Genomic DNA, 25,319 nt, shown 5'->3' on the forward strand with positions numbered 1-25,319 from the left:
TATATACACCTCACTAGTCATCCCACACGGACACCATTCTGCATGCACACACAGAGACACCATCACATATACACCTCACTAGTCATCCCACACGGCCACCATTCTGCATGCACACACAGAGACACCATCAGATATATACACCTCACTAGTCATCCCACACGGACACTATTCTGCATGCACACACAGAGACACCATCACATATACACCTCACTCGTCATCCCACACGGACACCATTCTGCATGCACACACAGAGACACCATCAGATACATACACCTCACTAGTCATCCCACACGGACACCATTCTGCATGCACACACAGAGACACCATCAGATACATACACCTCACTAGTCATCCCACACGGACACCATTCTGCATGCACACACAGAGACACCATCAGATATATACACCTCACTAGTCATCCCACACGGACACCATTCTGCATGCACACACAGAGACACCATCACATATACACCTCACTAGTCATCCCACACGGCCACCATTCTGCATGCACACACAGAGACACCATCAGATATATACACCTCACTAGTCATCCCACACGGACACCATTCTGCATGCACACACAGAGACACCATCACATATACACCTCACTCGTCATCCCACACGGACACCATTCTGCATGCACACACAGAGACACCATCACATATACACCTCACTAGTCATCCCACACGGCCACCATTCTGCATGCACACACAGAGACACCATCAGATATATACACCTCACTAGTCATCCCACACGGACACCATTCTGCATGCACACACAGAGACACCATCACATATACACCTCACTAGTCATCCCACACGGCCACCATTCTGCATGCACACACAGAGACACCATCAGATATATACACCTCACTAGTCATCCCACACGGACACTATTCTGCATGCACACACAGAGACACCATCACATATACACCTCACTCGTCATCCCACACGGACACCATTCTGCATGCACACACAGAGACACCATCAGATACATACACCTCACTAGTCATCCCACACGGACACCATTCTGCATGCACACACAGAGACACCATCAGATACATACACCTCACTAGTCATCCCACACGGACACCATTCTGCATGCACACACAGAGACACCATCAGATATATACACCTCACTAGTCATCCCACACGGACACCATTCTGCATGCACACACAGAGACACCATCACATATACACCTCACTAGTCATCCCACACGGCCACCATTCTGCATGCACACACAGAGACACCATCAGATATATACACCTCACTAGTCATCCCACACGGACACCATTCTGCATGCACACACAGAGACACCATCACATATACACCTCACTCGTCATCCCACACGGACACCATTCTGCATGCACACACAGAGACACCATCACATATACACCTCACTCGTCATCCCACACGGACACCATTCTGCATGCACACACAGAGACACCATCAGATACATACACCTCACTAGTCATCCCACACGGACACCATTCTGCATGCACACACAGAGACACCATCAGATACATACACCTCACTAGTCATCCCACACGGACACCATTCTGCATGCACACACAGAGACACCATCAGATACATACACCTCACTAGTCATCCCACACGGACACCATTCTGCATGCACACACAGAGACACCATCAGATACATACACCTCACTCGTCATCCCACACGGACACCATTCTGCATGCAACACAGAGTCATGCTCATCCACTGACACCGGCCCAATCGGAAACCTTCACACCCAACCACCATCCCACAGGGACAGCACCATGCGTGCACACACACAGTACCACACCCTGACATGATTACACATCCGTGGACACCGTCACACAATGACCCACTGACACGATGATACAAGGGCACTATGCGCTCGCACCCTTAGACACACAATCCCACTCTCTCTCTCTCTCTCTCTCACACACACACACACACACACACACACGCATTGTTGCGCGTGCACGCTCAGTGTCAACACAGGGACACCGTCTCCCACGCGGAGGAGGGGGGGGGCCCTTGCACAATTGGAATAGCTCGCTGCCCGGGGCGCAGGAATGTCTCGCGGCCCCGGGTGCCTCGTGCGCGGGCGCGTGCCCGCCCCCTGCCAGACTACATCTCCCGGCGCGCCCCGCCCGGCCCGGCCCGCGCCTCCCCGCAGACCGAGCCGCCTGCCGCCATGGACAGCAGCGGCAAGGAGCGCGAGGCCGTGCAGCTCATGGCCGAGGCCGAGAAGCGGGTCAGGTCCTCGCACTCCTTCCTCAGGGGCCTCTTCGGGTGAGTCTGTGTTTTGTGCGTGCGTGTCTCTTTGTGCATCTGTGTTTTGTGCATGTGTGTGTGTGGCTGTGTTTTGTGCGTGCGTATCTGTGTTTTGTGCAAGTGTGTGTGTCTGTGCATCTGGTTTGTGCATGCATGCGTGTGTGTCTGTGCATCTGGTTTGTGCATGCATGCGTGTGTGTCTGTGCATCTGTTTTGTGCATGCATGCGTGTGTGTCTGTGCATCTGTTTTGTGCATGCATGCGTGTGTCTGTGTGCATCTGTGTTTTGTGTCTGTGTGCATCTGTGTGTTGTGTCTGTGTGCATCTGTTTCGCGCATGCATGCGTGTGTCTGTGTGCATGTCTGTGTTTTGTGCATGCGTGCGTGTGTGTCTGTGCATCTGCGTGTTTGTGTTTTGTGCGTGTGTCTGTGTTTTGTGCAAGCGTGCGTGTGTGTCTGTTTTGTGCGGGTTTCGGGGTGTGTGTGTGTGTGTGTGCGCGCATCTCTGTTTGCACCCTGTGCCTGTGTGCACCCTGGTAACCAGCGGTATCCCTGCCGCCCTGCAAGTATTGCTCTGTAACACAAGGGTGCCCATGGTCTCTGTGCACAGGCTTCTCAGGAAAATCCTTCTCCCGGGCCTTCCACCTCGAAAACGCTTCCTCCTCTCTGCTGTGTTGCTGCTGGGAGAGGGGGCGGGGGGGGGGAGAAAACCTTGCCTTTAGGTCCTTCCCCTGCTTGTATTTCTACACCTTCCTCCCCGCCCCCAGCCCTGCTGTTGCCTGTGTATTGTTATGCCTGGTAAGGAGGGAGAAGTTCTAGGGCTTTGGAGATGATGAGGGTATTTGAGTATCAAAGGCAGGGGTAGGTCACTGAGCACGCTGCAGGGATGAACGTTCCCTATGTGGGTGAGATGGGGTTGTGGGGAAACACCCTGCACTGGTCCCTTTCTCTTTCTGTCAGCCTGTTACTTAACAGACAGCATCTGGGTAAGAAACCACCATAGTGATTAGTTGCGTCTGAAGGAAGGAGCTGTGGGTAGTGGCATTTTTAGCTTCTAATCCGGGTTTCTGTATGATGAGGGAACTCCCTTGCGATAATCCTCCAGTGGAAAAGTGGCTGCTGCTTTTCATTATTGGAGCTTTACAGTGAAGAAATTTGATTTCTCCTCTTCTGCCCCTCTAATATCATCATCTGACCTGCCACACAGCAGCTAATGCAACATTACATCCGTCATAATAACTCCTGACTTTTAGCCAGTACTTCACAAAACCGGCAGCCACACAAACGATATAATCTTTCTCCTTTCTGGAGAGACGTAATCTGAGGCTGAACTTGATGTAGTTCTAGAATAATACTGTTTATTGGGCTTGCCAGCATTTAATCATCCCTGAGGTGGGAAAGCAGAAGCCAGGTATAGGGCAGGCAGAGGCCGCTGGGGTGGCAGGGTGGGCAACGCTTAAACCAAAACAAGAATGCCCAAACAGGAGTTTGCTCTGTTTTACTAAACCAGTTTAACTAAACTGCTGCAAGCTTGTGTGTAGACATGGTAGATAAGGCCTAAGTATTTGTTTGTTTGGCCTCTCAATAAAGCATCATGTGAGGAATTTTACTCAAGGTTTGAAGTTTAAATACTGGCTGTCTTTATTAGTCTACAGTGTAATAGAGTACTGCAGACTAGTAACATGTACACTTGGTGCATTAAAAAGACCAGTTTCATAAAGCCTACAACAATTACAAATCAGCTGGGAGGAAGAATTTAATCAGAAAAATGATAATGGGGTAATTGGGAATTGTTCAAGAACTCTTCATTGGGTGACCAAAAAGCCACAATTGAGGACGAAAGCTGTACAGGCAGTCCCCGACTTACGCGGATCCGACTTACGCGGATCCGACTTACGTCGGATCCGCACTTACGAACGGGGCTTTCTCGCCCCGGAGGTCGGGGCGAAAAAGCCCCGTTCATAAGCTGCTCCGGTGCCCCTGGTCTGCTGGAGACCGTCTCCAGCAGACCAGGGGCACCGGGCGGGTTCCCGCGCTTCTGAGGCTTTGCCAGAGCAAAGCCTCAGAGGCGCGGGGAACCGCCGCTGCTGCCGCTTCAGTCTGGGTGCCTGTGGTCTGCTGGGGACCGTCCCCAGCAGACCACAGGCACCCAGACTGAAGCCACAGCCGCGGCGGGGTCCCTCGCCTCTGAGGCTTTGCCAGAGCAAAGCCTCAGAGGCGCAGCACCCCGCTGCCGCTGCGGCTCTGCTCCCCGTGTCCCTGGTCTGCTGGGGGGGGGGGGGCGCAGCTAGTGTGCTCCCCCCCCCCCCCAGCAGACCAGGCTTTTGTTTTGGACTCTGGGGCAGAGCAGCTGGGGCGCTGCCGATTGGTCCTGCAGCGCCCGCTCTGGGCACTACTGGACCAACCCGGCAGCACCCCAGCTGCTCTGCCCCAGGCGTCCCCAAGTCAGCTTCTGCTGAAACTGACCAGCGCTGACTACAGGAAGCCCCAGGCAGAGTTGCTCTGCCCCGGGCTTCCTGGAATCAGCTGCTGATCAGTTTCAGCAGCAGCTGACTTGGGGACCCTGGGGTTCTTAAGTTGATTCTGTATGTAAGTCAGAACTGGCGGTCAGTTTCAGCAGCGGCTGAATCTGGACGCCAGTTCCGACTTACATACAGATTCAACTTAAGAACAAACCTACAGTCCCTATCTTGTACGTAACCTGGGGACTGCCTGTATTGGTTAAAAGCTAGCTTGGTTTAGAAGGTAAGTGAAAGCAGCCATATATAACGAATGGAAGGCAGGGAAAGTACGGCTATAAGAGACTATAGATGCGACTAGTTGCTTCCCCACCCCTTGTTGCCTCTATCAGAGAGAGGTAAGTCGGTGTGGGGACTAGGAGAGCCAGTGCTGAGGGAGCTGGCTTGAAAGCCGGTTTCCCCCAGCACTGTCTCCGCGTAGGGTAGGGGCGGTAGAGGCTCAGCGGAAACGGCACGTGCAGGGACTGAAGCAGTTTCCACTTGCGCTGCTTCTGCTGTGGTTCTGCTTTTGAAATGTACAAGAGCCCCGCCAGGGCTCTTGAACATTTCAGAGGCTCAGGTGCTGTCAGCAGTACAGGGTCCCCTGCTGGTTCCATGTTCCCTACAGGGTTTTTTTTTTTTAAATGTACAAGAGCCCCATTGGGGCAGTTCAAAGGTGGAGGCACCCTTATAGACTAGTCTAATAGTCGATGGAAATCCCATCGACTATTTGATTAGTTGTTTAATCTAAATTTAACATCCCTAAGGGAAAGGTGATAATAGTGAATCCAGGAGTTGTAGAACATTGATAAGGGAAGCAGAGGGATTCTGTTGTCAGTAAAGAAGAGGGTTTTTTTAAGTCTGTTAAGAAGAAAACAAATCCTACTGGTGGTGTATTGGTCCATTACTAGCAGGAAATAGTAGAAATATAAATAATAAAGCAGAAGTGGTAGAAATGTTCAATAAAAAGTTTTTTTTCTTTCCCAAAAACAGAACAGCAGATAATGTTGTCATACCATATGAGGATAACACTTTTTCCCATTACTCTAGTATCTCAGGAGGATGTTAAATAACTTTTAAACTTTTAAACTCAGACATTTTAAATCGGCAGGTTGAGATAACTTACATCCAAGATGTCTATAAGAGCTTGTTGGATCATTAATGTTGATTTTTCAATAAGTCTTGGAACACTAAGGAAGTTGTGAAAGAAAGCTAATATTGGGCTGATATTTAAAAAGGATGAATGGGATGACTCGGGTAATTATAGGCCTATTAGTCTGACACTGATGGAAGATAATGGAGTAGCTGACATGGGATTCAGGTAATACAACATTAAAGGGATGTGCTATATTTAATGCCAATAAACACTGATATGTGGAAAAGAGACCCTGTCATATTTTAATATATTTTGATGAGCTTACACATTCGGTTAATAAAAGTAGTAGTGTTGATTATAATATATTTAGACTTCTATAAGACATATGACTAGGTACCAAATGACATTTTCGTTAAAAAACTAGAATGTTATAAAATTAACACCGCACACATTAGATGGAGTAAAAGCTGGCTAACTGGTAAACCTCAAATTTTAATTATAAGAGGGAATGATCATTGAATGGATGTATTTCGGACTGCGGGCAGGGGAGCACAGGCATTGGTACTTTGCCTTGTTCTATTTAACATTTTTACCAGTGACTTAAAGGAAAATATAAAATCATTCAGAAAGATTGCAGTTGACACAGACTCGGGGAGTGGTAATCAGTGAAGGGGACAGGTCACTGATACAGAGCAATCTGGATTACTTGCTAGATGGGGCACAAACAAACTATGTATTTTAATACAACTATACAGCTCTGTGTGTCGAGGAGGAAAGACTAGGCGAGGGGTCGGCGACCTACGGCATGGGTGTGCCATAAATGGCATGCAAGCTGATTTTCAGCCGCACGCGGTGGCAGGAACTCAGGGCCGGCTCTGGACTGTGTGGCGGGGCAGTGGGACCTCTGGCCTCCAGGGCTGGCTGCAGCCGTGAGGCCTTGCAGCTTCTGGGGCCAGCCCCAGACTACGTGGTCGCGGCAGCGGGGCCTCTGAGGCTGGCCGCATAACCGCAGAAGTGCCTCCAGGGCCCGCCTGGCCACAGCAATTGCTGTAAGGGGGCGCAAAGCCAGGTAAGCGTCCTGCCTCATGCCCAGACCCCCTACCCCAATCCCCCCCCCACTCCCCTTCCTCCCGCCAAGACCCCGCACCCACAGCTTGCTCTGATGCCCTCCCTCGTTCCTGCACCTGCCTTCATGGCCAGACACCTCCCCCACATCCTGCTCCTGCATCCATCATTGCTCCCTCACCCTCCTAGCCACACACTGCACCCTCCCTGGTGCCTGCTCCCTCCAGCTGGCCCAAACATCCTACTCCCAGCCTGTTTCTGCACCCTACCTCTCACCCAGACCTCACAAGCTTTCCCCCTTCTGCTCCCCAGCTCCCTTCCAGATTCTGCCCCCCATCTCTGTCTCACTCTCTGGCAGCCCTGTCTTGCACACTGAACCCCTCATTTTTGTCCCTATCCTAGAGCCGTAGGGGATCCATAAAATCCAGTAACTCCGGCAGCCTAGAAAAGTCAATGTGGCCTATGGGAAACCCTGAACCTCAGTCCTCCCCGTTCCTTCCCCTCGCCCCATGAGGCTGGAGCACCAGAGGAGTGAGGTGTCTGTTGGGGCCACATCAGTGAGGGTTGAGTTTTTTTGGAGGAGGCTGACCACGTGTGTGGTTCCCAACTGATTTTCCTGTGGGTCAGTGACCCCGACCCAAAAAAGGTTCCCCACCCCTGCTGTAAATAAAGAAAACACGGAAGCCTTTTGTGTTGGACATCATATTGTACTTTATTTAAAATGAAGTTTGATAAACTAACGAGAGAGAGTTAAACCGCTTAATCTGTGTAATGATTTAAATGAACCTGTTCTCCCCAGCTGCTGCTGGTTCAGAAAATATGGTCACCGTACCCAGTCTGCCCCTGCTCCTTCCTCCCCCCAGCACACACATCCGTGAATAAGTTAAATCTTGGCAGGCCATTTCTCAAAGGTTGCCAACCGCTGCTGTAGGCCATACATTCTATCCTTGGAAGGAATGACTCTGAAAAATATTGGAGGTGGGGGTTATGACTCAGTAGCTGATTGCAAGCTCCCCATGCGATGCTGTGGCCAAAAGGGCTAACGCAGAGCGGATAAAAAACTATTAAAAAAAATTTTTAATGGATTTTTTTTTAATAAAACTTAAGATAATTTTAATTAAGTTACATTATAGCTCAAAGATATCACACCATAGAATAGGGATTATAAATTCTAATGCTGGAGTGTGAGATAATACATTCATGTGGGCTACGTCTAGACTGGCATGATTTTCCAGAAATGCTTTTAACGGAAAAGTTTACCGTTAAAAGCATTTTCGGAACAGAGCGTCTAGATTGGCACGGACGCTTTTCCACAAAAGCACTTTTTGTGGAAAAGCGTCTGTGCCAATCTAGACGAGCTTTTCCGCAAAAAAAGCCCCAATGGACTTTTGCCCAAACGGGAGCAGCATAGTATTTCCGCAAGAACACTGAGAATCTTACATGAGATCATCAGTGCTTTTGCGGAAATTCAAGCGGCCAGTGTAGACAGCTGGCAAGTTTTTCCGGAAAAGTGTCTGATTTTCTGGAAAAACTGGCCAGTCTAGACACAGCCGTAATGTTTAAGAAAAGTTTTGTAAATGAGTGCCAATAGTTCATGGATGAGGGACCCAATCCTATGGGGTTCCAGAGGCTTCTGTATAGATTATTTAGGTTAATCTTTCTATCTACCCAGTGGCAGTCAGTGTACAGTCTACCATGGGGTCCAACATGCTAGCCACAGGTGGCTATTTGCTGGCTATAGTGGCTACTGCTTCAGAACTGGTTGGACACCACCAGAAGATACCATCAGAGATGCTTAGTTTTGCAATTCTCAAACTGGATTTGTGTCTCCAGAGAGGCTAAAGAGATTGGGACTTTTCAGTTTAGAAAAGAGGAGACTTAGGGAGGATATGATAGCGATCTATAAAATCATGAGTAGAGTGGAGGGGACGAATAAAGAAAAGTTATTTACTTATTCCCATAATATAAGAACTAGAGGACACCAAATGAAATTAATGGGTAGCAGGTTTAAAACTAATAAAATAAAGTTGTTCTTCACACTGCGCACAGTTAACCTGTGGAACTCCTTGCCAGAGGAGGCTGTGAAAGCTAGGACTATAACAGTTTAAAAAAGAGCTAGATAAATTCATGGAGGTTAGGTCCATATAAGGCTATTAGCCAGGGGGCAAGGAATTGTGCCCCTGGCCTCTGTTTGTCAAAAGCTGGAGAGGGATGGCAGGAGACAAATTGCTTGATCATTGTCTTCAGTCCACCCCCTGTGGGGCACCTGGTGCTGGCCACTATCGGAGGACAGGACACTGGGCTAGATGGACCTTTGGTCTGACTCAGTATGGCCGTTCTTATAGTCTTATGTTCTAACCTGGTTGTTAACAGCGAAAATGTTTTAAAATAAATAAATAATATAGAGAGGTGAGAAATAACAGACCTCAATCCTATTGTCCCTCTGCAATTGTGCGTACATAGTCACTCCATATTTCAGTTTAAAAAAATCTATCAAAAATAAACCTGATTTTGAAAATCTTGAATGTATAACTAAGTTCAAAACTTGTTAAAACTTGTTATGTTAAAATGTTGTACATTGGCAGTTGAAAAAACCCCTCAGAATTGTTGTTTTAGTTAAATAAAACAATTCTGGCGATGTTCTCCTCTTAATACAGCATGACGAAAAAATGCTCCAAATATTAACGATTAACCTGTTGAATTGGAGATGGTTCACCTCCCAATATTTTCATAAATATCTGCTTCATTTACCTTGAATAATTCAAACTAATCATTCATTTTCCGTTGTTGATGTTAAACTAATCTGAAAAGTTTTCAAAATAAGTTACTGTTTAAAACTGTATAGTATGTACCTTCTAAAAACGAAACTTACATCTGTCTCTGAGTTGTGAAGAATATGTACTAAGGTTATAACAGCCGACAAGAATGCACTTTTATGTAGAAAAACATGATTAAATTGAGTCTTCCTAACTCGTGATTTAAATCAAATGCAGAGGCAAAATAACCTCTTTACTCCAGTCAAAATTTCCCATTGGTGTATCCAAGGATCACTTTAGCCCAGAGTGGGTTTGATTTAAATCAGATTGATTTAAATCACTAGTCAGGAAGACTTGATTTAATCGTGGTTTTCTACATTCTTCCTTTCAAGGGTGCTTGGCTTCACCACGCACAGCAGCTGTCTTCCTGCCCCAGTTCCAAAGTTGGCAGAGAACCCTAAAGGAAGGTTAAAGCCAGAAGATACTTCCTCTGTTCAATTTTTCTTCAGTTCTGCATAGAGAAAATTTCATTGCTTCTGCTCCCAAGATAGTTCCTCTCCCCTGGACAAAGGCATCCACTTGGCTCACTCAGCTCCTCTGGCAGTGGTGTCTAGCGTAGGGCTGGGCAAAATATGGCAGCCACCGGATCCGGGCCACAGACCACCCTGCGGGACCCTCAGACTCAGCTGCTGCGGTTTAAAGCGCAGTCTGTGTGGCTCTTTGCTTTTCAGGGAGGGGGAGGCGTTGTGATATTCCTGCCCCCAGCCCAATCTCTCAGCTCCTATTGGCTGAAACAACCAGCCTCTAGGAACTGACCCTAGCTAATCTCTCAGCTCCTATTGGCTGGAAACAACCAGTCAATAGGAGCTAAGAGATTGGCCTTGGGGATGGGGGCCGTGCAAGTCTCTTCCCCCGCCCGGAGCTGAGAGCCACATGCAGGGAGCAGCCTGCAGTTTAAAGTGATCTGGGGCTACAGCAAGTAGGGAGCCCAGCCTACCTTGGGAGTGCTGCAGGGCTGCTGGCCAGGAGACACTTAGAAAGCACCTCCCAGCCAAAGCCTGTCTCTGGCACCTGAGCCCCTCCTGCACCCCAATTCCCTCCCCAGGTCACCATCCAAACCCTCTGCACCCCTCTGCCCCATGTCACAATTCCCTCCCAAACCCTGTATCCTCTTCTACACCCCTCCCCCAGGCCAGAATCCTCTCCTGCAACCAAACACCCTCCCAGACCGTGCACCCCATTCCCCTGCCCCAGGTCACCACCCAAACCCTCTGTAGTCTGCACCCCCTTTTTCCCTTCTAGGTCACAATTCCCTCCCAGACTTTGCACCTCCTCCTAGAGTCCCTCCCCCAGGCCAGAGTCCTCTCCTGCACCCATACCCCTTTCCTGACCCTACACCCCAATCCGCTGACCCAGGTCACAACCCTCTCCTTCATCCAAACTCCCTCTCAGACCGTCTCCTGCACCCCAGGTCTTTACCTCATGTGCCCTTCTGCACCCAGCCTCCATCCTAGACCCTGCATCTCCACAGAAAAGTACGGCCCTTGACCGCTTTCCAAGATCTTGGAGTGGCCCCCCACCAAAAATTATTGACCACCTCTGGTCTATCACAGCTACACCCTGTGCCTCTACTACAGCAGCTCCAGAGGGGAACAGGCAGAATGCAGTTGCAGCGTGAGACTCCCAACATGGCCCAGTTGCCAGTTCTAACCTACCTCCTCCTGTCAGGCCTTTATCACTGGTTCCAGCAACCCCTCCAGCCATGACCATACACTCTTGGTCCCAGGGTCGCCCCTCCAGCCAGTACAGCAGTGCGATTTGTTGTTCGCTGTTGTCCTTGTTTTATTTATCAACGGCAGTGATTCCGACCTCTGGCTGTTTTTTCTTTGGAGTGAAAACTTCCACTCTGATGATCATGTTTACAACTAGGCAAATGCTGGGGAGGAAAAATGCTGCAAGCACTAGCTTGAATTTAATGCAAGTGAGGCCCAGAAGTTGGAGTTAGCTGCCTAAATACTTTGAGGATCTGGGCTTGTCTTAGACCTTCCCAGTCCTTCTTTATGTGCCTCTGCTACTATTCCGGTTTTTATTCACACCAGCCCTTGAGAAAGGAAAATCTGAAACTCTTGCACTTGAGTATTTGTAGTGGAAATGGTACATTTTATGGAGTTGTAACTTTGCATGAGACAAGAACACAAAATCCAAAACTCCGGTTTGGGTTTAGCTCACACCCAAATGACGATATTTCATTGCCGTGCCTGCAAATTGTAATTGAGTGACTTGCACTTTTTTTGGCTTCTCCAGAGGTAACTCGAAGGTGGAAGAAGCCTGTGAAATGTACACCAGGGCTGCAAACTTGTTCAAGATCGCCAAAAACTGGAATGGTGAGTAGTTTGTTTCATTTATAAGGTTAATTGTAGGAAAGGCTTAAAGCTTGAGATTCATCTTTCAGATAAAGGTCAAACACCAACTAAGCAGCTACTTCCCTAACAGTGGGACATCTAGGGAGGCTGTGGAAGCTTCTTCACTGGAGGGTTTTGGAAGGAGGCTGGACAGCCCTCTGCCTTGGATGGTTTAGACAACAAAGCTGGTTAGACTAGACAGCCCTTGTGGTCCCTTCTAACCCTATGTGTCTATGATTCTACATGCAAGGAAGCAAATTAAAAGCCTTGGTGGAGAGTTGGGGGTGGGGAATCTGTGCATCAGGGAAAACAAGGGGGGCAGCCTTTGGTTTTTACATCTCCACTTGTGCTTTGTATCTTGCCTATTTTGGGTTGGGAAGAGGAAGTGCCGTAAGTCACCCAGAGCCAGCAAAATTCACAAAAATTGAAGAAAGGAAACCTTTCTGCCCAGCTGAGTGCTTGAATAATTGGTTCAGAACCTTTCAAACAGCTTAGTGACCTGTGACTGCTCCAATATCCTGTTGCAAATGATCTAAGTGCAGTCCCATTTGGCAGGGTGTTTCCATGGGACTAGTGACGATGGCTGTGCGATTTATGTACACTGTCAACCCCCCATAGTATTCTCTGGAATGAACTGGGAGGGGTCCAGAGTCGTTACAGTATTGAGTTAACTAGCCAGTGTCCAAGTGCACATTTTCATTTAAAAATAATTAAAGCTTGATACCTACAAAGAAGTTGCTCTTGGGGTTCTTTCCTGTTTGACTATTTGATTTGTTTTTAAGATTTGTAAACATGCTTTTTCCAAGGTCAAAGACTGGCAAGTGATCTAATATTCTGGAGGAATAGCAGAGGTACACAAGGAGAAGAGCTGTTCCCTGCTGTGCTGGGGGGGAAGTGTAGCACGTGGAGTGGTTATTACTAGCTCTGTGTTTGAAATGCTGTGCCATATTTGATGGCCATGGGAAAAGTTGATGCAAATATAAGTTTCCCAAGATAAACATGAACATCAATGCACAGAATTATCAGGGGATTTGAGACGCTGGCATCTCTTCAGGCTTTCACATAAAAGAAATGAAAACTTTGTTTACGCGGGGCACAATAGCACCAGTTTTTCTTTAACAAATGGGAGATGAGGGACTGGAAAAAAAAATTTCTTGCTTCTTCCCAGGCTTTCCATTTGCGTCTCTCTAACTCCTGCTTGGATGTGCCATCAGCATGGGAGCAAAGGGGGAGACTTTCAAACCAGAAGGAGGTGCCAAGTCCCACTGAGAGCAGTGTATCTAGCTGTCCCTTGTGGTGTTTGGATGATCTCCTGCTAAATGCATGTACACTATTGAGTAGTTCACTCTGAGTATGTGACTTTCTCAATATTAGAATAGGGTAGAAATAGTAACAGAAGCAGTGATTTTATTTGCCGCCAAGTTTCAGGAACTAAAAATTTCAAAAAGGGATAGATCTGAGCCTCCCAATTCTTAGGTGCGATTTCCATCTGCTGTTTGACACTAGCAGAAATAATTGCCATAGCAAGTTAACGTACCTCTTTATCATCCACCTCTGACTATCTGAGTGCACTTGCAAATCCGGTAGAGGCGAGGTATTCAGAGTTGAATCCCATTTCAGACGTAAAGGTGAGGGCACAGATTTTGTAGGTACAAATTGTACCTGCAGAATGAAAGCTGTCTTTGAAAATGTGACCTTAAATTTTCAGCGGGGCTCCTACGTTGCAATATGCACTTGCATGTTCCTCAGCGTGATGGCCTTATCTTTGCATACAAATGCAGAGTTTTTGGTTTGTACATCAGGGTGCATCTCTCAAAATTATAATTTTATAGCTCCATTGACATTTCTGTAGCCACTGCTATAAATTCATGCTTATTAAATTAGACTAGAAATGTTAATCTTTTTCATTGTATTTCTTTCCTAGCTGCAGGAAATGCGTTTTGTCAGGCAGCCAAGCTCCATATGCAACTACAGAGTAAACACGATGCAGCCATCAGTTTTGTGGATGCTGGGAATGCTTATAAAAAGGCAGATCCACAAGGTAAGGCAAATGACATATAATACAATAATATACAAAGCCTGCTTGGCGCGTAGTAAGTTGCTGGTATTTGATTTACGATCTTCTGTGTGGTATTTGATAAAACATTTTTAAAGTATGGTCTTGGAGTGTGAGCTTTTCATAGTGAAACAAAAAAGTTTGCTTAAGGCCGTTTTTGTTCATTCATATTTTGCAAATAATGCTAAATTTATTATAGCTGTCCTGGGTTGAAGCAGTCTGCTTAAGTTTTTTTCACAAGCCCTATTGAAATAAGATTGGTCATAAAGGTCTGGTTTCATCCAGTTTTGTGTTTTGGGATTTACAGGTCTAAAGAAGTAATTCTTGTTTTGTCTCTGTCGGTGTCAATTGTAAACCAGATTTTGTTCTGTTTAAATCTGTACACAACTGGGCTGTGTCTACACTGGCCACTTATTCCGGAAAATCAGCCGCTTTTCCGGAATAACTTGCCAGCTGTCTACACTGGCCCCTTGAATTTCGGGAAAAGCACTGACGATCTACTGTAAGAAATCAGCCGCTTTTCCGGAAATACTATGCTGCTCCCGTTCGGGCAAAAGTCCTTTTTCCGGAAAACTGTTCCGGAAAAGGGCCAGTGTAGACAGCACAGTAGTGTTTTCTGCAAAAAAGCCCCGATCGCGAAAATGACGATAGGGGCTTTTTTGCGGAAAAGCGTTTCTAGATTGGCCACAGACGCTTTTCCGGAAAAGTGCTTTTCTGGAAAAGCATCCTGCCAATGTAGATGCGCTTTTTCCGGAAATACTTATAATGGAAAACTGTTCCGTTTTAAGCATTTCCGGAAAAGGGTGCCAGTGTAGACGTAGCTCTGTAGTAAATCCAGTAGCTTCAACAGAATTACTCTGCATTTACCCTGCTGTAACTGAGCAAAATTTGGAACCGTGTCTGTTTCTCACCCAGTAGGATTTAGAATTATGGCAGAAATACTCAGTCCCAGCATGAAGTGTGCTTCATTAAGTAACAGAGATCTATAAAATCTTGAAGGGTGTGAAGCTAGTGAAGAAACAAACATAGTTAAAACAAACATAAGGAAGTTATCAGTACGGACTCTTTCTTGGCTCCTGTTACTGAACTAAAGTCTTGCTCACTAGATTGCAAGGCCTGTTGCTGTTTTCATGTTACAGGCCTCTATTTAGGCCTGCTGACTCCATGGTACTGACCCTCAACTTACTACAGCCGCGGGCAGGGAGTTTGAACTACGGGGCATTTAAAAATGGCGGCGCCTGGGAACATGCAAATAAAGCCCGGGATATTTAAATCCCGGGCTTCATTAGCGAGTTCGAATGACTATATTAGCCACCCTAGTTTGAACTAGGGTGGCAGTGTAGACATACCCTAGGTGTCCTTAGGCCTCTGACTGCTGGAAGCTGGGGGTGTACAATGAAATGGATCATTCACTAATTGCCTTGTTTTTTTCATTCCCTCGGAAGCATCTGGCACTGGCTGCTGTCAGAAGACAGGTTACTGGACCAGATGGATAGTTGGTTTGAATTAGTATGGCCATTCCTCTGTTCTCGGGGATATTGACAAAATTCCTGTGCAGTCACTAGGTATTTGAGCAGGGGTCGGCAACCTTTTCAAGCCAAAGAGCCAAACTACCCAACGTTTAGAGCTGTATAAAAATGCCCATTTGCGTGACTGAAAATATGCAACTTAAGAGTATTGATAATTGGCATGATGATTAATAATAGCACACATGAATCATTGTACTCACAGACTCTCTTCAATGGGACTTATGCTACTGCATCTTTTCATGCATTTCTTTGAAGTTTACGTCCTAACTAGTCAAATCCAGCTTCAAGCACCCATTCAGGCTGTCTTCTGTCAATCTTAAGGCAGAGGTCTGGGGATGTAGGGGTTCAGGAGTCTTGGTTGGGATGTATGAGGGGCTCAAGGCACAGGGTTGGGGTGTGTGTGGGGTGCAGGAGTGTTATGGCAGGGGACTGGGGATGTAGGGATATGAGGGGCTCAGGGCAGAGGGTTCAGGTGTATGATAGGCTCGGAGGTGCGTGGGGGCAGTGCAGAAGTATTATGATTGGGGGCTTGTTGGCCAGGCTTCATTTTTAAATAAAGTAAAATATTATGTTCAGCACAAAAGGTTTCAACATAATCTTTATATATGGCAGTGGTGGGCTCCTCTGAGTTTGGGTGAAGGAGGCAGTTGTGACCTGAGGCACAGGATTGGGGTGCAGTTTGGGTTGTGACCTAGGGCAGGAGAGAGTTGTGATCTGGGGCGGGAGATTGGGGTGCAGGATCTAGGATGGGATATGGGCTCAGGAGGGGCAGAGGGTTTGGGTTATATGGAGTAGGGGGACAGAGGGCTGCTGGCAGAGGTGTCAGAGACAGGCTTTGGCCAGGAGACTTACCAGCGAGACTCCAGCCCAGCACGTTTCTCAGGAGCCTGTCCCATCCCCATCCCCGCACAAGCTTCAGGGCCTTGTGCTGTGTGAGGGGAGAGGGGATTGATGTTTCACACGCCAGTCATTGGCCCGTGGGATTGTGCTGGGGGTTGGAGCAGCCATGAAACACCGCTCCTTCCTCCCTTCCGAGTTCACAGGTTTTTGTGGGGTTTTTTTTGAGCTTTTACTTGTTGTTTATTGTTAATATTTTAACACCGAACTCCTGTCCGAATACTGCGAGGCATGAAGGGATGACTTTTCAGTGGAGATGTTGCTGTTGAAACTGAAGTCTGCAGTAACCATAGGTTCCCATTTTTTGTATCTTCGTTCACATTTATGTACGCTCCCGGATGTCCCAGAGCTCCTCCCACGATACCACTCCATTTTCAACTTGATTCACAGGCTGCTCTGCTCTTTAGTCAGTTGCAGAGTTCTCGTTCACCTCCTGCCATGCAAGAAATCGAACCTTCCTGTAGTCATTTTCTTCATCAACCTGCCCTGTGTGCGTTACTCTCTCTCCGCGTAGCCTGTCCAGGGTGGCGCGTCAGCAATAACGATCCGCGGAAGGGCGACCCGGGCGCCACCATTTTGACGTCATCACGTGATCGAGCAAGTCGGTGATGCAGCACGTGCAACATGCTCTATCTTCCCCCCCCCCACACACTTTCCCCACCACACAAAGGGCCCCCCCCACACCACTTTTCTGAGGGCTCTCTGCTGTGTCCGTGGGCCAGATCCAGCCTGTGGAGGGTGTTTTGCCCAGGCCTCCTGTAGCCACAGCGCAGGCTTCCTGCTGCGGGGCAAGTGGGAGCTGGGCTTAAGCTTCAAAAGAGCCATATCTGGCTCCCTAGTGAGTCCTATTTGTCTCTCGAGCCATAGGCTGCCGACCCCTGTGTTTGAGTACACTAAAAACTTGCTTCTCCTGGACAAAATTTTCAAAGCAAACTAAGAGACTGGAATACTGGTTTTTTGCACATGCTAGTTTTTGCATGTGTTCCTTCTCAGAGGCAAAATTTTGGCTCGGGAAAAATCCGTTTGTACTTAGGATGCGCATTTCTCCATGGGATTTGGCATTACGTGTTTACTAGATTTGCAAGTACAAATGCACCTTTAAAGCACACACCTCAGAGGGTTTTGCCTGTGTAAAACTTGAGGCATTAAAATGTATGTCTCAGTTTCAGAGGCTGGTCAGCTGGTTGTTTGAGGAGAATGACATTCAAGTTTCTGATCAGAACAGACACATAGCAGAAATACTGCCTTATTTTGATGAAAGTTGAACAATGCCTGCATGTCTCAGCTGATTTTTTTTCCCGTTGTTTTTCCTGAATGCTTACGCTACAGAGGCTATGATCTGCTTAAATGCAGCCATCGATATTTACACAGACTTGGTAAGAAATGTATCACCTTGAGGAGATGGGGTTGGTATCCAATGTGTGTCAGCTTAGATTGATGCCTCTTGTTGTAACATGAGTTTGATTAAATCAGAGTTCCATTAAAAGTTATAAATTATGCATATACTTGAAGGAGAAAGGGGGGGAAAAACCCGTATGTCTCTCTTTAATTGTTCATCCTAGGGCCGATTTACTATTGCTGCCAAACATCACATCACTATTGCAGAGGTTTATGAGACTGAGCTGGTAGATATTGAAAAGGTAAGTTGAGGAAACTTTTCATTGTAATTATGTGTGTGACTGTGCGGTCAGAACTGTGTGTGATTATGAAACTTCACTGTGCTAGTCTAGCGAACTTCGTGAATCAGGCTCTCCTAGGGTCGTACTGTCTGTGGGCTTCTTTCCAATCTTGCTGATGTGGGTACACGTCAAGAGTAACTTGTGTGGTGAAAATACAAGTAGTCCTGTAGCACTTTAGGGACTAACAGTATATAGATAGTACAGTAGACTTCCGATAATCTGGAACCTTTGGGACCTAGGTGGTGCCGGATTATCGGACTATCAGGAGGTACTATAAGATGGTTATATATAAAGTGTTTTTAGCCCTTTTTATCGTAGCACAAGCACTGTCCAGCGTGTCACAATGCCAGTGGCAGACTGACTCGGTCCCGTCCGGTTTCACTCAGTTCAGCTGCTTTCTTGTGACTCGTTTTTTGCCGAAGCTCACTCACTAAGCTCTTGCCATTTTGATGCTGGACTATCGGGAGTGCCGTACAATTGGATGCTGGACTATTGGAGTTTTACTGTATCATGAACTTGTATGGGCAAAACCCACTTCTTCAGATGAGTGGAAAAAAATAGGAAAAAACCTCACAATTTAAAGCAGAAAAGAAGGGGCGGGGGGAGAGAGAAACTCTGTTAATAGTAGTGCCATAGCTAAATGAGACTGAGTGAGCTGTGGATGTTATTTGGGTGTTGAATATAACGGTCTATCCAGTTCAGTCTTTGTTCAGTCCCTAAGAGACCGTGTCAGATTTGCAAATGAAAGTCAGTTCCTCAGTTTCTCTCTGTAGTTGGTTCCTGAAATTCCTTTGTAAAAGAATGGCTACTTTTGAATCCATTAATGAGTGCCCGAGTAGGTATTTTAAATTGACCTGCGTTAACGCCTGCGATTAATGTAGGACAGGATTAACGTGTTAATCTTTGTAACGCGTTAATTGCGGGTGTTAATGCTGCACTGCCCCTTTGAAGTCCCGTTTTGGCACTTCAAAGGGGCAGCCCAAGTGGAGCCCCTTGGAAGTGCTACTCCGGCGCTTCAAAGGGGCTTTGCAACAGTGGAGCTGGGGATCAGCTGGAGTCCCCAGCTGATCCCAGGCTCCATGCAGCCTGGCCCTGTTGAAATGCCGCCCTGGTGTTTCAAAGGGGAGGTGCATGCGATAAATCACTGTTACATTTCTTAATCGCGCGATAAATCGCGATTAAATTTTTTAATTGCTTGACAGCCCTATTTTACATCTATTAATGAGTGCCCAGGTCAGTCTCTCGACACAGGTTAAATGGACACACTGGGATCTCAGAAATGGTAATGCACGAGCCTGTAGGAGCACATTTTAACCTGCGTGGGCACTCATTCAATATTTCTGGGAGGATGGGTTGCTGTGGGACATAGCAAATGCCAAGACAAGGGTTCACAGAGCGGCTGCAGATGGTGGAGAGCTACTTCTGGGCCCAAGACATGATCGCTTCATGGTGGGGTTGCATCGAAATGCAGGCTTAGAAAGACATGCAGCAGCAGCAGAACTTTTGGTCATGCAAGGCCAGGTTCCTAGAGCTGTGTGCCCAGCTTGCCCCAGACCTCCAGTGCAAGAACACCAAACTGAGAGTTGCACTGACAGTGGAGAAGTGAGTGGTGAGCGCAGTTGTAAAAACGTGCAATGCCGGATTGGTACCGGCCAGCCGGAAATCAGTTTGGAGTGGGGAAAATGCGCAGCAGGGGCCGTTGTCCTGCAACTGATGGTAATGCTTGCCTCAGTGCAGGGCCATTAACTTACTGCTGCATGGGACTGTGATGCTTAGGACATAGTGGATGGATTTGCAGCACTGAGGTTCCTGAACTACGGAGAAGCAATAAATGGCCCTTGTATCTTTATTTTAGCAGCAAACCACCTTGCCATGGAGCGCATGAACACAAGGGTTACTTTTGTGTGGTGATGCAAACATTAGTGGATCACTGGGGAGACTTCACCAATATCAATGTGAGCTGCTCAGAGAGGATGCATGACAGTCACATATTTCAAAACACAGGCCTTTGCTGTAAGGAGGGACTTTTTTTTCCCTGATGGCTCAATAACCTTTGGCTGTGTTAAAACGCCAGTAGTGGTTTTGGGGGGACTTATTCGTGAGCAAACGGTAGGCTAAGGCTATAATTATGTTATGGAAGTCACAGAATCCATGACTTCCTGAGGCCTCTGTGACGTTTTCTGCCCCCATCAGCAGGCAGCCTTGCAGCTTTCAGCTGCTGCTGGTGGACCCCCAGCAGTTCTTAGCCCCAAGACCTCCATTTACTGTGGGTACTGGACCCTCCTGCATTTCATCAAGAATATTTTTAGTAAAAATTCAGGCACGTCACAGGCTCCTGTGAATTTTTGTTTATTGCCCTTGACCGGTCTGATTTTTACTAAAAATATCCATGACAAAATGTGAGCTTCCCGACGAAGCCATCCTCAACAGCATGGAATGATTCAGCAACCAGCTGTCCAGGAGCAGGGTGAATGCTGAATGTGTCTTTGGCAGCTTGAAGGGACGTTAGCATCGTTGACTCACAAGGTTGGAGCTCAGTAAGAAAAATATCCCAGGGGTGATAGCGTCTCGCTGTGTCCTGCGCAATACTTGTGAATCAAAGGGAGGAAAGTTGCCGCTAGGGAGGAGGGCAGAGATAGAGAGGCCATCTGCTAAGTTCAAACAGCTAGACACAAGGGCTAGTAAAAGAACCCATTGCAGCGGTATGACTCCAAGAGGCTCCAGGAGAGCACTTTTATGGCAGTAATGCATTGCGGTGTCCTATGCTTTGTGTGGCCCTGCTGGTTTGGGGCCTATTAGGAATTTTGTGGTGCTGGGGGTGGGGCGGTAAACGTATGACTAGAACATTGTCAGTGCGCCTGTTAATTTTGCAGCACTTGCTGAACCTGTAGATGATTTCACTTACTGATCCTGTGAGCTGTCACTTACTGATCCTGTGAGCTCACTGATCCTGTGAGTTGTCACACTGTGCAGCGACAAGCAAGTGAGTGATTTCAGAAGGGCTAGGGATTCTGCAGCGTGTGTCGTGAGCTAATAAAGATGCATTATTTCCCAAAGAATAGAATTTTTATGCAGTGACAATCAGTGAAAATAAGTATCTATGCCATTTAAAAGCAGACCATAAAAACATCATGAATTAATAGAATATATCTTTTCAAGAGGAAAGAATATTCATGTCCATTTTAGCTACACATGCAGCAACTGTGGCTTTCACAGGTCAGTGTGGCTTTCACAGGTCAGTGTATGTGAAGCTCTGGTTTTCCTTAATGTCTCTTGGGGTGGGGTGGTAAGGGGCTGGAGTGGTAGTCCCTGATGTCACATGCAATGTTGAGGGTGGATGCTGCTATGGAGTTTTACCCGTGATTGTTGTGTAGGTGCACAAGAATATGCAGCATCTGTGCTCTTTGACACAGACGCCTCCTTATGTCCTGGGGCATTTCTCTCTCTCCTTTTCCTGCTGGGACTCCTGGGCCTTTCCCTTCTCCATTTTTTTCTTCTCCAGACTGTCTGCAAAGCTTGCTGTGTGATTTCAGTGGGTTTATGTACAGTAATAAAAGCTATAGTCAGTAGTCCAGCTGTAAAACTCTTACTCAGAGGTCGTTCGAGATGGGTTGCAGTGTTTGAATATTGGAATACTCCTATGGGACAGTAGCAATTGAATGTCATGCTGTCCCTTTAAAACCACCCGAGGAATTATTTTAAAAAATTCTAAGCTTGGTAAATAATGGTCTTCACCAAAAATCTCGTCTCAAAAGTAACATGTTGCGAGAGAAATGTTTGCGTCTGTCTTTTAGGCAATTGCACATTACGAACAAGCGGCAGATTACTACAAAGGAGAAGAATCTAACAGGCAAGTCTTTGTCATAGGAGAGTTATTTTAAATACGGAAGATTTACAGTCTGGAATTATACTTTTTGTCTTCTCTATACTAAGATGTTCAAGTATTATACGCCTCTTCTAATTTGTGGAGTCTTTAATGGGATGTCCAGATACTGCATTAAGATGCTGAGATGGTCACTTAGGTACATGAAATTGGCATTCACCCTACTGGCCTGTCAGTCTAGATATCTCAATTTGAATACTCAGAGTCCTGTTAAGGTGCTTGCACGTGAAAACGGGTTTCTGCCTTGGTTTAGATTTTAAGGCTTGACTTCCGCACGCCATGGAATGTTTAATGCACGTGCTTCTTAGGCTCTTTGGGGCTGAATATCATTCCATAGGTCACTGGAAAGGGAATTTCCTGTAGATTTGCAGAAAGCTTTAAGATTCATTGGACCTTGGTACTTTAATAATTTTGGTATTTTTAATATAATTGTTTATAGGTAGCTACTGGGCTATGCATTAACTAATGGGCGTATCTTGTAGAGAAGTAGGAAAATTGACACATTGACCACTAGGTACTGTGCTGTTATTTACTTTAACTGAAGTTCTTGATTCTAGTTCAGCTAACAGGTGCCTGCTGAAGGTGGCTGCATATGCTGCTCAGCTGGAGCAGTACCAGAAGGCAATAGAAATCTACGAGCAGGTTAGTACATACACTCTTATCATATATATAAAAGGCCACTGTCTGTGGCTCTGTCACGCTGTAATGCCTCTGTAACGCTGTCATGTTCTCTCTTGCCTCTGAGCGGCGCCTGTGCCTCTGTAACGCTGTCATGTTCTCTCTTGCCTCTGAGCGGCGCCTGTGTCTCTGTAACGCTGTCATGTTCTCTCTTGCCTCTGAGCGGCGCCTGTGCCTCTGTAACGCTGTCATGTTCTCTCTTGCCTCTGAGCGGTGTTGCTGCAGTGATCAGTAGAGGGAGCGGAGCACTGAGCACCGTGTGACAGGGCAGGATAACTCTGTGGCGGCGAGGACAATCCACCCCGCACTCAAGCGGCACCGACCCTCATGCTGCAGGGGGACCGCAGAGCCCAAACGGCTGTTTGTGCTGCTTGCTCCCACGCGACGGCCCGGCTGAGCCGCGCAGAAGTCAGCCAAGTGCCACGGTGGGAGGCGAAGGGGCGGGGGCGGGGCAGTAACGTACATGGATGGGGGGGAGGAGGAGGAGGAGGAGAGAGAGAAAAGCAGGAGGAGAAGAGAAAGAGAGAGATGGAGAGAGAGGCAGGAGGCGGAGGAGAGCTGAGAGAGGGGGAGGCAGTAGGAGAAGAAAAGGGGGGAGAGAGAGAGAGACACGGAGGGAGAGACCGGAGGCTTAAGAGGGAAGATCGAGATAGAAAGGGAATAGGACGTGGAGGAGAAACCCGAGGGCAGGGCAAAGAAGTAGGGCAGGGAGACACTTGATCCCCACCAAGACACACCCGTCTTATGATTTCCAGGTTCCTTGCAAAATCCTGTCTTATGACGGGCTATTGGCTAGTTATAAAATGTGTAAGTCACATAAGTGCCTTGTATGCTGCTCTGGGTCAGGATCCGTGGGCACTGAAGCCAGAATGCTATGGGTTTGTCTACATGGCCCTGCTGTTTGGGTGATGGGGCTGTGAATAGCCAAAGTGCTGAGTAACTGCCACCGGGCGGATTTGAACCTGGGACCTCTAGAGCTTAATATAGGAGCCTTTACCCTCTGAGCTAAAAGCCAGCTGGCTCCCAGTCCATGCTGTAGAGATCTCTTGGTCTTATCTCGTGCCATTATTCCTGAAAATAATCAGCGTAGCAGCATTGCGCAAGAGGGGTTTTCTTGCACAAGAAGGGGCAGTGTGGACAGCTCCTTCTGGCGCAAGAGCCTCTTCTGCAAAATGGCGGCTCATTAGATATGCAAATGAGGCTCAGCGATATTCCACGCTTAGCCTAATTTGCATACTTCTGGCGCAACAACCCGCCAGTGTAGACATAGCTTAGGTGTGTGGGTTACGCACTGCTCCTCTCCAATCTGGACACATAGCCCCTTAGGACTGCATGAGTGCACTGCTGTTTCCAACCCTGTAGCCCAAACTGTGGGGCAGCATAGATAAGCCCTAAATCTTGCATGGTCTCAGGAATGTGGACTAAAGAGAGAATTTCTTTCCCTCACTGTGGAAAGAATCCCCATTCTGTCCGTAGTAGAGGCTGCAACTAGCTTTCCATTATAAAACAGACTTTACTCGTTCCATACAACTGAACTGGATGTGAAATGTCACACGTGGACTTGGTCAAGAGTAGAATTCTTTTTGCGAAACTGTGCTGCGAATCGGATGAGCCTCTACAGGGCGATACATGCTGTGGTGTTGCAGCCTGGTTGGTCCATACTTGAGACATAAGCTGGGGGGAGAAATATATTTTATTGGACCAGCTTCTGGTGAGACTGAGGAGCAAGCTTTTGAGCTTACACAGAGCATTTCTTACCTGGCGATAATTATGGCTCCTGTTCTCACCTGAAGAGCTTTGTGTTAGCTTGAAAATTGCAAGTATCTCCCAGTAATGGCTTCACTCACCTTGCCGCTTAGATTTCTGGGAGATGTTGTCAAAAACAACTTTTCTGAGTTGTTCCAGGGTTAACATTCTAACTTTATAAGCTTAGTTTTGACTGCCTGTAACTTCTTGAGTTGGTGAGGGAGTGAAGGAGGGGAAATGTGTGTTTCCCTGTCTGATATAATTGTATGTGTTTCCCTGTGATTGGTCATGTACTTCAACATGAGCTTGGAGAGCTAGAAAAGTTTTCCAAAAGTTAATTGTACCTTGTGTTTCCAAGTCTTTTTCTCCCCCCCCCCCCGAAAGTCTTAGGGCTGGAATCTCAAATGTTGTTAGTGCTTGAGTCCTAATTGATATCTAGCGCATAGCATTAATATTCAAGAGAAACTGTGAAATTAGGAATGATATTGCATGGCTAGAGTCAATCCCTAGCAGACTGGCTGGCCGCCAATGCAGTTGAGTGGATTATTTTAATGAAGATTTTGCTGCCACCATATTATTCTTTGTGTTCAGAATTTCCAGATGTAAAGATTGATAGGTAGCTAGAGGATGACCATTGGTGTGAGATCAGCTAAGGTTGTTTGTGGAACTTAATCTGTGAACTTCCTGGCTTTCAAATTTGTATTTTTATATCTTCACCTTTTGTAAGAATGTCCTGTTTCTGTTTCCATTGATACCTGTTTGCAAGCTTA

At 47.0% G+C, this 25,319-nt stretch overlaps 1 protein-coding gene across 3 annotated transcripts in view; it reads left to right on the forward strand.

The window, feature by feature from the left end:
- The first annotated feature begins 1,970 nt into the window (after positions 1 to 1,970).
- NAPB (NSF attachment protein beta) overlaps positions 1,971 to 25,319 on the forward strand; it is a 45,436-nt gene continuing 22,087 nt past the window's right edge. Inside the window, exons 1-7 of one of the 3 annotated variants that reach the window (XM_075925730.1) lie at positions 2,055 to 2,284; positions 11,984 to 12,063; positions 14,006 to 14,122; positions 17,893 to 17,939; positions 18,126 to 18,203; positions 22,037 to 22,092; positions 22,683 to 22,767. In XM_075925730.1, the coding sequence (XP_075781845.1) occupies positions 2,187 to 2,284; positions 11,984 to 12,063; positions 14,006 to 14,122; positions 17,893 to 17,939; positions 18,126 to 18,203; positions 22,037 to 22,092; positions 22,683 to 22,767 (561 nt within the window). In that variant the 5' untranslated portion in view covers positions 2,055 to 2,186. Of the gene's footprint in view, positions 2,285 to 11,983; positions 12,064 to 14,005; positions 14,123 to 17,892; positions 17,940 to 18,125; positions 18,204 to 22,036; positions 22,093 to 22,682; positions 22,768 to 25,319 lie in introns of all 3 variants that reach the window. The other 2 variants (XM_075925731.1, XM_075925729.1) reach the window with 2 other exon arrangements.

Source organism: Pelodiscus sinensis, chromosome 3 (assembly GCF_049634645.1).
Source record: "Pelodiscus sinensis isolate JC-2024 chromosome 3, ASM4963464v1, whole genome shotgun sequence".
Classification (NCBI taxonomy): Eukaryota; Metazoa; Chordata; order Testudines; family Trionychidae; genus Pelodiscus; species Pelodiscus sinensis.